The sequence below is a fragment of the Antrostomus carolinensis genome, unplaced genomic scaffold (assembly GCF_000700745.2).
Source record: "Antrostomus carolinensis isolate BGI_N321 unplaced genomic scaffold, ASM70074v2 scaffold3569, whole genome shotgun sequence".
In the NCBI taxonomy this organism is placed as follows: domain Eukaryota; kingdom Metazoa; phylum Chordata; class Aves; order Caprimulgiformes; family Caprimulgidae; genus Antrostomus; species Antrostomus carolinensis.
Window position 1 is genome coordinate 9,920 of NW_010339066.1, and position 15,199 is coordinate 25,118.

The 15,199-nt window shown below is 41.5% G+C and overlaps 1 protein-coding gene across 1 annotated transcript in view; it reads right to left on the minus strand.

Moving 5' to 3' along the window:
• Nucleotides 1–591: 591 nt before the first annotated feature.
• CEP350 (centrosomal protein 350) overlaps nucleotides 592–15,199 on the minus strand; it is a 63,764-nt gene continuing 49,156 nt past the window's right edge. Inside the window, 7 exon segments of the mRNA XM_010175696.1 lie at nucleotides 592–756; nucleotides 8,319–8,441; nucleotides 9,608–9,754; nucleotides 9,840–10,241; nucleotides 11,236–13,319; nucleotides 13,980–14,062; nucleotides 14,881–15,020. Of these exon segments, the coding sequence (XP_010173998.1) occupies nucleotides 592–756; nucleotides 8,319–8,441; nucleotides 9,608–9,754; nucleotides 9,840–10,241; nucleotides 11,236–13,319; nucleotides 13,980–14,062; nucleotides 14,881–15,020 (3,144 nt within the window).

The window sequence follows — 15,199 nt, forward strand, 5'->3', positions numbered from 1 at the left end:
GGTACCACATCACAGAAGAAAAGACGAAAACGAACTTCACAGAGAAAGGAATTAAATGGGCTCTGGAGCAGAAGAAACTGATGCACATTGTTAGGGCTGCAGAAGAGGTGTTAAGATTTTAACACTGTTCAGTACAGTAAGTCTCCACTTACGACTAAAACCTGACCAAACTGTTTCTTCTCCAAATTACTCACATTTCTAAAGACAAGCCAAGTACTGATGGCTGACAGCCATTCCAGCAAAGCAGCCAATATCCCAACTTAACCCAACCCTTTCAGAGCACAAGCTGAACACGTCGAAGCCCCAGGCCAGGGCCCCAGACAGCTGCTGACAGTTATGTGGCATAACCGCACTGGCATACCAACAGTCTTGAGCACTCCACAATACAGCCTCGAGTGAGAGATCAGCTTGTTCCAAACAATAAATCCGGTGTGAGGCAAATTCAGGTTCCTTTTATCATATCTGAACTGCCTTTAAACCCTATACGCGTGGAAGTCCAGCAGCAACGCTTGCAGGGTGGAAAGTACGTCAGGAGTCAGACAGGCCCGTGACTCAGTGGTTACGTAGCTCTACGTTGATTTTTCAGCACTGTCAGACAAGCAGCAGTCTCCGCTGTTTCTCATTTATCTGGTTCAGTACATCAACAGTGTCTCTGATTAAGGCCTCGAAGATCCCATCTGCCAACTGCATCTTTACACACAGTTCGTCCTCGTCGTAATTCACCCACTGCGCTTCTTCCTCGTGAAGTTCCTGCACCTTGGAGGGTAAAAAGGAAAATGCAAAACAAACATTACAATTCTGTTGCTCTAGGATAATATTCCCTGCAAAGTTCCAGAAAAAGTTCAAAACAGTGTGCATCTGCCAACAACCTATCTGTCTTTGTAAGAGATTACCGGAAACGCTTGGAATAGCAAAACGAACACAGATCTCTTTCAACCAGGCTATTTCACTGTATGAACGTGTTCTACCTTTGACTGCAGTATCCATTTCAAAGGATTTCATATTCCTGCACAAGTTCTTCACTTGAAAGAACTCAGCTAATGGGATATTCTGGGCCAACAGCAGAAGCTCCGTTAAAAACGTCCCTAACTGCGTATTTGCAAGAAGCTGATTCCACGCAGCTTAAGCTGGTAAGAAATCAGGCAAAGGCCTTGAACAGGAGAAGGGGAAAGAAAAAAAATACTTTACTGCAGCTCAGTTTATTTGAATAAGGATTAGAAAACCTACAGGAAATAACTAAACTTTTCCAATTCTTCTGTATAGGAAGACAAGATGCTGGCATGTGTTGTATGATAGCACTGCAACTCATTTGCACAGAACACTCCATCCTTCCTTGGATTTGACAGCATTATTACAAATGGAATTTGTACCATTACGGCTCAGAGAGTAACTCAAAGAGTATTTATTTCCTTCTATTCCTGAACTGTTGACAAGCAAAATCCTGTTTTACTTGTCACTGGCAAATAAGTGTTTTAGTAACAGACAGGAAGAAATAATTTCATTCAGCAAATCAAGTCTTACCGAGTGTCTCCAAACGGGACATCTCCAATTAAACTTATTAAAAATTTGTGTTAGGGACCATTTCAGTATTACAGATACGTCCTAACAAAGCTCAAACTTTTGAGAAAAGAAAGAGTGGATGCAAACATCACTTGGTAGGACAAGGGGCAATGGGTGTGAGCTGGAACACAGGAGGTTCCCCTTAAACTTGAGAAGAAACTTCTTTACAGTGAGGGTGACGGAGCCCTGGGACAGGCTGCCCAGGGAGGGTGTGGAGTCTCCTTCTCTGGAGACATTCAAGACCCGCCTGGACGCCTTCCTGTGTGATCTCATTTAGGTTCCTGCTGTGGCAGGGGGATTGGACTGGATGATCTTTTGAGGTCCCTTCCAATCCCCAACATTCTGTGATTCTGTGATCACTCCTATTTAAAATGACAAAGAAAACCTGCTGAAAGCTCTTTCTCTGCTCAGCTTCAGCAGAAAGCTCCTCTGACTGTAAATCCTACAATCTGAACTCAAAATACATTTACACTGTCCACACAGATAAGTGGGCCAGACACCTAGACACTGCCAAAACAAGGTTAAAACATACTGAAAATTCACTAATCCGGTATCAATATGTAATAGTGTCGTTATCTAAAGAGAGTACAAGAGCTATAGTCCCACACGCTCTCTCCTTCTTTCGCCTGAAGCTAAACCACCCAGAAACTTGTTCATTTGGAAGGTGACAGCTGCTGTAGCATCATGATGATTCAATAACCCAAACACGGTGTGAAGCCCGAGAACAGGCTGCTATGGAAACCCCAGGGAACCAGCACTGCTTCAGGGTTTGTAGCCATTCATAAGGCTTCAGTTAGACATGGGATTTCAGTCTGACAGCTCCTTTCTCTCTCTCTCTCTTAAGAGAGCTTGTGGAGAGGGGCAGGGACCTCATCCTGCAAACAGCTTTTGAGGAGTCACACTACATGCTTACAAATCTCTGCACTGCCACAGCGATCACTCCTCTTCAGCACGGCCCTCCTTTCCTATACAGCTATCAAAGACAAGGTCTTAATATTTTCATTATTCAAAGCCCTGTCCAGCCTGACCTTGAACACTTCCAGGGATGGAGCACCCACAACTTCTCTGGGCAACCAGTTCCAGTGTCTCACCACCCCCTGGGTGAAAAATTTCTCCCTTATATTTAATATAGATCTACCCTCTCTTAGTCTAAAACTGTTACACCTTGTCCTGTGATCACAGGCCCTACTAAAAAGTCTCTCTCCAATTTTCTTACTTCCTACTAAGAAGGAAGAAGCAACAATATTGTCAATCAAACTTTGAACAAGTGTTGTAGGTGTAAAATAATTGAAATTACATGCTAACAAGTGGCAGATAATTGGGTGTAAGTTTGTGTGGGGGCAAATGTCTGAAACAGACTTCTGAACTCTCTCTCAAGCAGAAGCTTGCTGTGTGCAGCTGGTATGTGCTGGTTGTAAATTTTACTAAACCCTGGACTAGGCAAGTCCTCCCATCAATTAAGAAGTTTAAGATAGAAGGACCAATTTGGAGGCTGATCATGTGTTGCGTGTCTGCATCACAGACTATTTAGATGAGGAAAAGCAAGAGATAGGGGTCATGAAAAGAAGAAGCGGTGCCAAAAAGAAGGGTTCCCAAAAAGCAGAAGTGGTCTGGGAAAGAAAACAGGGGCTCCAAAGGGAGAAGGTAAAGATCCTGGGCTGCAGGAAAGATCCTGGAAATGAAGGAGGTGGGTGGAGACACATGCTGGGTGACACCCAAGGACCTTGACTGACGACATCCAAGACTGGGAACTGGGAAGAGCTGCACAATACCAACTGATGGGATTTTCTGCCCAACCCTCCCAGGCCAGCAGCAATCTCGCTGCTGGGAAGGTTAGTTGAGACCTAATGAACGTAACACTGGGGGTGGGGGGATGCAAGTGAGTAAAACAATCAATCAGGTTAAAAGCTCTGACCTCACTGGCCCTTAAACAACCCCCAGTATCCAGATCCACACTAAGCTGCTGTTTATTCTGTCTTGCCTGCAACTAGGTGATGGGACAGTTCCTTTACTGTGCTCCAGGAGAAAAAACAAGAGATTCACGGGAGAAAGAAACACAAGTAAGCAAGAGAGGACAAGGTAATTTGATTCAGGCAGAGAAAGGCTGGATGGTAAACAGCAAGATCAAGAAAGAAAAACAGTATTAGTGATTAATTTTCTCTTGCCTCCATCATTTGCCTCTTTCTCAGAAGCACAGTGCACAATTTCCTTTGGTATTAGGAGGACTTCCTCAAGCATACTTTTGGAAAACTAAGAGAACATGCAATATGCAGCTGCAGGCAAGTCTTTTTTTATAGTGTATTCAGAACACGTGGGGAAGCTGCTGTGCTGCTTTGCAGCCCTGGCTGCAGCCATCTGAGCTGAGGCAGTTGCGGCTGCTTTGTCTGGGGAAATGTTTCATCCATTGGTTGTGTTATTACAAATTGCTTTTAAGCAATGGAGACAGTTTGCTTCTATTTGGCAACTATTGTGGCTTTCATGGAAGTGGGCTTTGCATTGTTTCCAGTACATGCACAGCATTTAAATTCTTGCACGTTCTCATGACAAAAGTAAAACTTCACATATTTGATACCAGAGAGTAAACTCTGTATACCAGAGAGAAACTGTATTTTCGTGGGCAAAATCAGGAAAAAAACAGTTTTAACAAAACTGAATTCCATCCAGCAGGAAAAGATAAATAGTGACACAATGCAGAAGGCTGTGTAGTGCATTTTTTGTGTGCTTTGTTTTTTTCTTTGGTTTTTTTTTTTTTTAACACTCAAAGAAAGAAGGAAGTATGCACGCAAAAGAAAAATAAGGAGATTATGAGGTAGCATGATCCTGCCAGCCATCTAATAAATGACACAGTACTCAAAAAACAACACTTAAAAGAATATAATCTGAAGGAAACTTTAGAAAGTAAATTAGTTACGTTTCAATTTCTGAAGGTTCCCATTCAAAACCACGAATATCTGAAAAATAATCTATATTTAAGGAGTAACAAGTTCATTTGGAGATTGAAAGGTACAAAATCACAGAAATAAACTACTGCCTTGGAAGAATGGCAGGCAGGTGCATTCTCACAGCCCTTCACTCTCGGAGTGCCTGGAAATCTTGAGATGCACGACTGCGTCTGAGCAGGCTTCTGTTCTCTTACTATTGCACTCCCCTGGGGTTTAGATCTTGGGTGCAGCAGAAGTGGGCTTTCCAATGAAGCCAGCTCAATAGGAACAGTTTTGCTTTGTTACAGAGTTCAAAACTGCATGGAGAGAAACATTCTAGCTGTTAAGTCAACAGGTCGGAAGATCAAGTACTTTTCAGCCCTGTGTTGGCAGGATTCTCAGGTGTGAAAGCTGAACACATAGGTTTGGCAGCATCATGTGAGCTTTGCTTTCTCCAGCCCCGGATACAAGGGAAGGGGGGGTGGCAGGGAAAGCAATGGCAGAGTTTGTGCAAACAGATCAGCACAGGGAGTTTTGGCTGAAGAGCCAACTGAAAAAAACAGTAGTGGAAACAGTCTATTGTGAGCACCTGAACTTAAGTAAGGAGATATGAGGGTTCTTGCTGTAGTGTAAAAAGAGGTTTTGAAAGGTGCAGGCAGCCCTGATGTACTGAATTGTGGCACCTCAGTCTGCGTGTGCATTTGAGATTCTCCCACAGAGAGCAGACAGTGTACACATGAGAAAGGTGGCAACACAAAGAGACACGAGAAGAAAGCAAACACTTCAACATTCTTTTAACTAGATTTTAAGTATCTTTTAATAAACGTGAGCCTCCCACACTTGTTTACTCAAAGACAAGATTTGCTGTAACTGTTAATAACTGGAACAACTATCCAGCAGATCAGAGATCAGAAATACAGATGCTTTCTGAGGACAGAGATGCCTGATCAAAAATTAACAGTGCTGCAGAAAAGGAGGAGAAGAGGAAGATGGGTTTTTTGTGACCGGCAGAAAAACATGGCTAACTACTGGAGTCAATGCTGGGAAAATGCAGACTAAAGTGAAAATATAGCTGAAGATGCAGTGACTGGGGGAAGGAGCAAAGATCAAGGGAGAGCAATGAGGTGAAAGACTAATCCATCCTGTTCTCCCCTTAATTCCCAGCAGGTGTGATGGTTGAGTGCAGCCACCCAGCATCACAGAGAGCACCAGTGCAGCACAGGCTGCTTCTACTGCCATGCTCTTCCCCGCACACCTGAACCTTTAGTGGAGACAAGAACCACTGGAAATTTGGTTTAGTATGGTAAACCCAGAAGGACACATCCAGGGATAACCAGGGAGAGATTAAGCTGGGCAGAATGGCTTGGCACTTGCTTCTGTGCCTTCAGAAGAAATAAAAGGAAATTTGGCAACAGAATCCCCTTCCTCTGTATCAAAAATTCTCTCACTCTTAGCTGTGCCTAGCTCCTGGGTCAGACAGTATTGGACAGTCAGATGTATTCAATCCTCTCATCCAAGTCACTAAAAACACATAGTTGTCTCAACAGAAAACTATCAAAGGATGTTTTCATTTGAAGGTTAGTTTTACTTGAAGGGGAAATGAAGAAACTGGGAAAGACTTCTGCTTAAAGTTTAAATGCAAATAACAAGCCTAAGAATGTTTACCTCTGCTTTAAAAAGATTATGTTTTATTTTAACAGTCTCGGTCTTTATATGCAGCAAAAGAATGTGGAGAATCAAACAGCTCATGTATGTGCTGACACGACATCCCCTGCACATTGCAAGAGGTGTACGTTGGCTAAATCTTCACAAAACCTTGAACAAAGCATTTTCAATTGTTATTTCTGAAGAAGCTTCTACAGCACCTAAACCTACCAAAAAAAAAAAAAAGTCTTGATTTCTCTTTCAGGAAATTGCTGTTTTGTACTATTTGAATGTACTTTAAACAAAACTTGGAAAACTCCAAAACTGACCTCTCAGTTTAGGGCTACACCGTGAGTTACTAGCGGACAGGCAGCAGATCTTGCACAGACCCGTATATCCACTTATGCCCTTGGATTTGCATTATCACAGAACTCACAACCTTAAGCACAAGTTGGAGGCTGATCAGGAGACAGAGAAAGCTATCCAGATACTTCAAGTTTTAGAGAGATTTTAATAAAACAAGGAAAGAGAAATTGATCATTATCTCCTTAGTTTTCATCTAGAAGTTTCTCTGATAGTGTCTCACATTACAGGACAAATTTGTTAGCAATGCCTCTGAGACTACCTCATTCCTAAAGCATGGCATGCTGCAATCTTCACAGAGTTATTCAGTCTTCAGCTTAAATTTTATTACCATATTCTTGTGAGAACAAAATAAAATTAAACACATTATTTATTAAGCCAAGCTTGTCAAGAGTTCCATTAATCTTTGATGTCTGGGGCTGCATGTAAATCACAGAACAGATCGTCTGAACTTCAAACTTGTTCCACCTAAAGCACTTTGGATCCCTTCAACTAGAACAATTTTTCCAGTCAGGAATCTTTCTTTCTAGGTATGGTTCAAAGAAATTAGGGAATTAGTACACAAGCATAATAGCTGCACTACTATTTCTCTCAGGCATCTAAATACAAGACCTTTTTGTGCATGCTTCAACAGCCTCCATATCCCAGAATTAAGCATACAAGGTATGCAGGTCCTATACACAGATATTCTATTTACATACAATTAAAATTAAACCCCTGGGAAAAAGCCTGTGTTGGAAACCTTCCACTGATGGGCAATTAAAAGACCACAAGACCCATGACTCGAAGTTACTTATACATGCGTGTGTGTGGAATCAATTTCAGGTATAATTAAGTGAAGCACGGTGTTAATGACGACTCATATTCCCAAGCAGAACCTTCACTATCATTATAGCCAATAAAGACATTAATCATCCTGCAATACCAGCCAACAAGTAACTTTCAAAAACTAGTACACAACCAGACACGCTGCGTCTTCTGCAGTTTTAACACTGAACTGCCTCTGCCCCAGTGGTGGCTGCATTCAGTACTTCATGACAAGCACTACAGGAGCAGAAGTCCCGCTCCTTGCTTAGCTTTGAGGAAATCCTTAGCTGTTGGGTACCATCTGCCAGACTAGTTACCTTCTACTAGAGATTATCATGTCCCATACTGTCTCTTTGAAGTCTGCTGTTTCCAACCCAACGACTTTTGCAACCTTTCAGTTGCATCTGGTTAGCAGTCTGGTCTATTAAGTCCTCAGTATTACTGTTTCCAGTTAAACAACATTACTTCAAAATAAAAACATTTTAAGTAAGAACAAAAACATATTCCCTCCCCAAAGAAAAAGTTTACTCTCCTTTCAGTCAAACATTTCAATGTTTTCTTCTGTAAATTAATGATTAGGTTGCCCAAGAAAGTTGTAGATGCCTCCTCCCTGGAAGTGTTGAAGGCCAAGTTGGATGAGGCTTTGAGCAACCTGGTCTAGTGGAAGGTGTCCCTGCTGATGGCAGGGGGGTTGGAACTGGATGAGCTTTAAGGTCCCTTCCAACCCAAACCATTCTATGATTCTATGAATGATTTAAACTTTTGAGAGTGGGCAAATCTATACTCCACTCAAATCATAAGGAATGAACAGAGCATTCACTCAAGTCACCTTAACTCCACTGGCACTCGCTGTCTGTTTTTGTCAATAGGATGCTCTCTAAAATGAAACACCTTCTATTAAGACCTCATGCACACGTTGTATTCTTTAAACAGCATGATCAAATACTGAAAAAATACAATCCAATGTCACACTTCAGTCTGGTGGACAGTATCTGACATGACTGCTTATTTTCACCCACTGACCAGTATATGATCCACTCGGTCTCGTTTCTTCCGCCCAAATTTCATCATCTTCTGCCAGTCTGTTTTGTGATTAGGCTCCTTCCTCAGGCTGAACAGCTTCAGTACTTCAGCTGCAATGAAGCTCTACAGAACAGTAAAGGTGAGATTTATCACATCTAAGCGAAGAAATGAAATGTAGACACAAAGTAGCTACCCTAAAAAGTCACATTATAGAATGTGTAACAGCTTTCTGTTTAGCTGAGACATATGGTGTACACAAGAAAGGTACAATGAAAGTCTTTGAGGCAGCATCACACAGGCAGAACAATTATTAAATCCAGAAGTGGGGAAAAAGAAATGACACCCACTGCTGTAACAGGTCTTGAGAACAGAAACTTTCAATTAAACAGTACAGCAATCAGGAGATTATGACAATTCATTTTATGGGAGGATATTAAAGAAAAGCAGGGTGGGAGTGCGGTGTCCTTGTCCTGTGCCTCTGCTCTCCCCATGCCATACACTTTTGAAAGTCTTCTAAACTAACAGAGTGATCTACATACTCTTTCTGCCTTTTCTAGACAGTTAACATGCTGTATCTTCAGTAGGTTAATCAAAATACAGTCAAATCCCTCAACTGCAGAAGAAACAGTACAGGTAGAAGTCTTCATGTGCGTTCTGATGAGCTGTATGGAAGGCTTTTTGTTGAGCACTGTCAGGGAGATAGGTTTTTTTTTTTCCCAAATGTCCAGTTCTGCAAGTTTAACCCAGTTCCAGTCAGGCTTTAGTTTTTTGGGGTTTTGTTCTTTCTTGAGCACCATCATCAATAACAGGAGACCTCCTCTGGCTTCCCAACAATACCCTCACCAGTCAAATTTTGAGTCCCTCTGAGCGACTCCTGCTGTGCTTCATGAGGCTGGCACAGGTGTGTCCGAGTAAAAAATCCAGCTCATCCCACTGGGCCCAACCCTACTGTTGGATCCATGCCAATATACCCACACAGAGTTCCACTGAAATCTGCTGAGGCAGCAGTCTGTCAGCATACCAATTTTATAAGATCAAGGTCAGCCTGGCTGTTCTACACAGAGGACTAAGCTTTAAAAGCAACCAGTGCCAGCCAAAAGGACAGGGGGGTAAATCTGCTGAGTAAAAAAGGACCATTTTGACAAATTCCCTTTCAGGTTTGTGATCTCATTTCTCTTCTCAACTCATCTCTTGTTGGATACACCTGTTATGATCTTTTAACACTCGGGAAAGAGCCAGTACAATATTTTTCATCTCACTTGTCCTGCATGACAAAGATTTCTTCCTACCTTGATTTCACCCAGATCATTTGGATCTTTTACTCGGCGAAAGTAAGCAGATGCAATCCTACACGGTTTCATCCAAATAGGCTGATTCAGATTAGGATCCTCAGCAAAGATTTCCCCAAAGATCTCTCTTGTTAAATCAAATACCACCTTAATAAAGAAAAGTAACAGATAAGGCTGCTGTTGTTCATGGCAAACATTCAAAGGGTAAGAATAAAATGTCTGAAGACTGTACCTTTTTATAAACCTGCTTGTTTATGGTGTCTGTGTCCTGCTCTTTGAGGGTACTACTAAGATCTGTATGAAGGCTGAAACTTTGAAGATCGTGACCCAGCTCCTTCAGTTTCCAGAGCTCCTCAGCTGCTGCATGCACCATACCTTCCACCTCCACTGCAGTATGAGGGACTGCTAAAGGCTCCTCACATGGCTTTGTTGGCACTTTCTGTGGTTCTACCTTGGGCAACACTGCTGGTTCCTCAGCTTGCTTCTGCTGGATCTTATGAGAACTCAGGCCATAGTCCTCATCAAACCAGTCCTGATCGTCTCCCAGCACACTCAGGAACTCCTGATTGAGCTCCAGCTCTGCCAGTCTCTTCGCAAGCTCTTCCTGACCACTGGCACCAAACACTGGACTCTCCTGTGAATTAAGAGCCACAGAGTAAATAAAAAAGCAGTGTCACGCTGTTGTCTAACTCAACTTACGTTTTTAAATGCTCTACTGATGTAATTGTCAATATATGCAGATACTCAGAAAAATAATAAATACCCCACAGTAAAATTAAAAGTGTTTTGATTCAAAACCTTGGGGTTGCTACCACTCCTGGTGAAAGCTTTCAGAGCGTTCCTTCAGAGCTTAAAAGACGGTTCATCCTGCCCACTGTCTGCCCTAATGTTTAACTGTCTATGATAGGCTGAGTGGTTTAAAAACTGATAATGTGACATACAACTTCTCACCTCACTTACCAGCAGTTTCAGATCTAAATCAACAGCCTAAAAGCTTTTAGCAGGTGATGGCTGTTTTAGTGACTGAACAGTGCTCACACTGGTGAAATGGGCTGGAGCTTTCTGCGATGATAATTTATTAAGATCAATGGCAAAGCAGACAGGTTTACTGGGATCTTCAGCAGAAACGCCAAGTCCTGTATCTGTATCATTAATGGTTGTTCTGAGGAAGCTTCAACTTCCACTACTCATGATATATTAGTCAGTGGATACAGCAGTCTGACACCTTAATGACCTCCACAGCGACTAATTATGTTTGAGGATGATTATTTCATACCAAGAATGAGGAAAGTTTACAGTCTATTTTATTTTGCCATTTTTAGAATTAAAACTGAAGGTAAGGATTAAATAAAAATTGAACATGTAAGCAGAATACAACCTAAATGAGATATTTTCTCACTTTCCTATGCCAAAATGTGTCTTTCAGCCTGTAGGGCTACTAAAATGAGCCGTGAACTGGGGTACACAAGAACACCCGTGTAAAAGACATGCATACAGGCAATCTCTGCATCATCAAACAGAACTTGGGAGAAAACAAACTTTTGCCACACAGCATTCCTCAGATTCAATCATCATCAGTCAAAGGAACAATCAGCTCTTAAAATCAGTGCAAGATGTCTGTTACTCACAGGTCTGGGACACATGTCTGGAGAGGAAAGTTCTTCTCTTTCATCTTCCAAATCAGAACTTAGAAAAAAGTTATTCAATCCATCGGGAATCCGCTTTTCTACCTGCTGGGATGGGGTACTGGATTCTTCCTTAACATCACAGAGCACCTGGTTGCTGAGCTGGATTTTCTCATTCCTGACCTTCTTTATTTGCTGAAGCTGATTGACTGTGTCTTTCACAAAATCTCTAAGTAGACTGTCTGTCAGCAGACTGACCTTCTCCAGTTGGTCTTTTGACTTCTCTTCCTCTCTAAGCGGTAGTCTAAGCTGGGCTTCTAACTGGTTCTTTTCTTTAGTCAGCAAATCCAGAAGTGGAGTTGCAGGCTTCTCCACAACTCCAGGAGAGAGATCATCTAACTTTTCAGCACATTCTTCCCCTAGTGCCTTCTGCCTCTCCAGTTTTTCAGAAAGGAGATGTGAGATATCATCCAGCTGAACAGTGGAAATCTCATCCACAACACCAGAAATGAGAGGAGCAAGGCTGGCCTCCTCTTTTACAGCATGCTTCAGATAATGCACCACTGACTGTTCTTGGGCAAGTGATTCAGTAGCTACAGAAAGCTCCTTTATGTTGTTTGCTTCAGAAGATGACTCCTCATCAACCCTTTCTCCAGCCAAGGCTTCCAAGACAGCTGTATCTGCAGGAGCTTTATCCTGGGAATAGTTCTTGGTTGCATCTCTGCTCTGGCTTTCATCCTCTTTGCCAGGTTTGGAACTTCCTCTGTCTTTCTGCTCAGCTTTGTGTTGCTTCTCCAGTCTGTCATCGAAGAATGAGTCTTCATCCTTATTTGTGTCTAAATGGCTATCGATACTTGCTGTGATGCGAGAGATTTTTTGAGGAGGAGCAAAAATACCGTGCTTTGCTTTGCAATCAAAATATTTAATACCATCATAAGTTCCATTATTGTTCCCTTCAGGTTTATCCAACTCCACACCAGCCCAAAACCCTTTAGCAAACTTAGTCAGACCTTTGAATCGCAGAGTTCCAGGTTGGACTTTACTCACAAGTACTCTATCGCCAATTTTGAAATTTGGCAAACTATCTGTTTCTTCTGCAATTGAAACAGAGGGCCATAGTGGTGATTCGGTAGGGGCCTGTTCCTGCTCCACATCTCTGCGTTCAGTATCTTTTATAAGTTCTGTTGGGGACTTAAGTTCTAATAATCTCTCTGAATGCACACTGCCAGAGAGAGAGAGAGACTTGTCACTGAGGTATTCGCTGATTTCGCCATCACTGCCAAGGCTGGTGGATCTGCTTCTGCTGGTTTGTGTGTGCTGTGAGCGCTCTGCCAGCGACTGAGCATCCCCGTTAGGATAGAGAAGAGATGCTTCAAAGTCATCTTTGTAACGTTCCCCAGGAAGCGTTTCTTCAACTGACGCTTGTTTTCTGGAGGAGAATCCTTCAAAGTCTTCAAGGTATGATGGCTCCTTTTGACTAAAGAGTTGTTCTGAAAGCAGATAAGCTTTTTCCTCTGATGATCTGCTCAGTTTGTGAGAAGACTCTTCTACATTTTGGCCAGTTACTGCATCTTTATCTGCCAGTCTCTGTTCCAAGATTTCTTCGGTACCATGAAGACCTTCTACAGCCAAAGCAAGGAGTTCCTTCTGAGAGCGTTCGATTTCAGAATAGAGGACTTTCTTTGCAAGGATGTCCAGTGAGCTCCCCTGTTCTTTACCTAATGTCAACAAGGCATCTGAACTCTCCAAAGGCTTACTCTGAGAACCTTCAATCTCATATTCCTCTGACTTCATGTATTCCAAGTCTTCCTGTATCTCAGATATATGACTGGAGGCAGCCTCATCATTGGACGCATTTACTATCTTGTCCATCGACCCATGGGATATCCTGCTAATGCCTTTTATGTCTTTGAGAAGAGATGATGAGGGTGCATTATCTAAGGAATCACCAGATCCTGTTCTGGAACTTCTTGGTGGCATTAAAACCAAGGAAGATGTTCGAGGAGGTTCTTCTGCATGAACATCTGTCACAGCCACTCTCTTGGTATGCACAGATAAAGATCTCTCAGTTCTCGATGACACAGCATCTTAAGGAAAATAAAAAGTGACAACAGATCATTTAGCCTGCATTGTTTTACTGAAAATCGAAAGCACAGGCAACAAAATTAACATCAAAGTTTCTATGCTGAAAGATACAAACTTGGAAACATATTTCTAGCTGTCCTAGGAACATGAGCAACACACTTTCAGTTCCAGCTTTCTAACACTTTCTTTCTGATTCTGTTCCCTGTACCAGTATTTCATAATGCCATACAATACTGAGCTCAAGGTAAGGCCTCAGCTATTTGTTTGAAAACCACAAATACAATCAAGATTATCTAATCATTATCTACTATCCTAATGATCAACAGCAAAATGTTGAAAAGTATCTAAAAAACACCTTCATTATTTTTGGTTTCCTTACTTTCCTAAAGGAACAAGAAACAAAAGAAAGGGAAAAGGTTGCCACTTAATTATGGTTTCACACAAATCTCAGCAAGAGTAAAACTAAATAATGAATATACAGGAAACAGCAAAAGCAGAAGCTTATTAAATAAAAATAGTAAAAAATATAGCTTGATCATTATGGTTTTGTTAAGTCTGCATCCTCTCTTAAAACCTCTTCTGGAATCAAGAAGGAAAAGATTAAGGAATTTTAAAAGAGTCATTCTTCAAGGTCTGTAGAACAGATTCTTCCAGTTACATACCTGCATGCTCTGAAATGGATTCCAAAGATGCTCTGGATCGCTCTGATTCAGTCAGTGATTTCCAGTTTTTGGCTGTCTCAGGCCTAAATTTGAAAAATCAAATAGCACGAATCATGGTTACACCAGAGTGTGTTGTTTGGGTTTGTTGGGGTTTTTTTTTGTTTGGTTGGTTTTTTTAAACAGATAAAAATGGAAATACAAGCATCTATAATTATAATACCACACCAATGATAACATAAACAGGTTACTTTGTCAACATACAGTGACCTTAGAGAATAGGAATGGGGACAGAGAAGAGAGTTTGGAGAGTCCTGGAAAGTAATTTTTTTAAAAGATTAATCAAACTTCAGCCTTTTTTGCAGACAGAAAAAGAGAAAAATAAAACAACTTTTCTTTTTTTACTTGAACGCACTAAAATTGCACCATCTGCTGGAGAAAATGAAACACTTAAAAATACAGTAGGAGGTACATAAATCAGTTGAATTCTCTACCTTTTAAAACCTAAGATCAAGACTAGATTTAAGTTGCAAAGATGAATGGTTTGCCTCACACAGCACAGCAGGCACAATGGGTGACCAAAATGGGAAAAACTTTGGGTCAGTAATCCATACAACTACCTGGTACATTCCTGAACAGTGGGAAATTATTATTCAGAAAGAACTTCAAAATAGGATCTGAAAGTCTGAGCATGACAAAAGTGAGATGCTTGCGATTACAGGGACAGTACATCTTATCTGTTCTGGGTCTGATGAGACCAGCAAATGGGTCAACAGGACACTGCCGCTGTCCGGTTCTTTGAGGAACAGCAGTTACCATCTTTCCTCGCACTCATGGTTTCTGCTAAAACGGTGTTCACTGCAGTTTCAGAATAATCTCAAAAAGAAGAAGAAATCCCAGTTACCTGTGGAGTGGTGGTGCCTTGATCTTAGGTTTTTCAGCAGCAGCTGAGGATGGAGTTTTAATCTGAGGTTTGGCAGTTGGTGATGCCTCCAGATCTTGGCTCAGCTCTGCTTCAGTCTTCTTGATAAACTCATCGTATGACTGCACATGGAAAATAGTTACTGCTGTTAGTACAATTCAGCAATTAAAATCTATTAAATGAATAAAGGATACAATCAGTTTATCTGTAAAGCAAGCCATTTAACTTCCTAAAGCTCTACAGTTGTGAATCCTAGAAACTTTAATACTTTATTTGCAAAAACAAATTATGTGAGCATCAC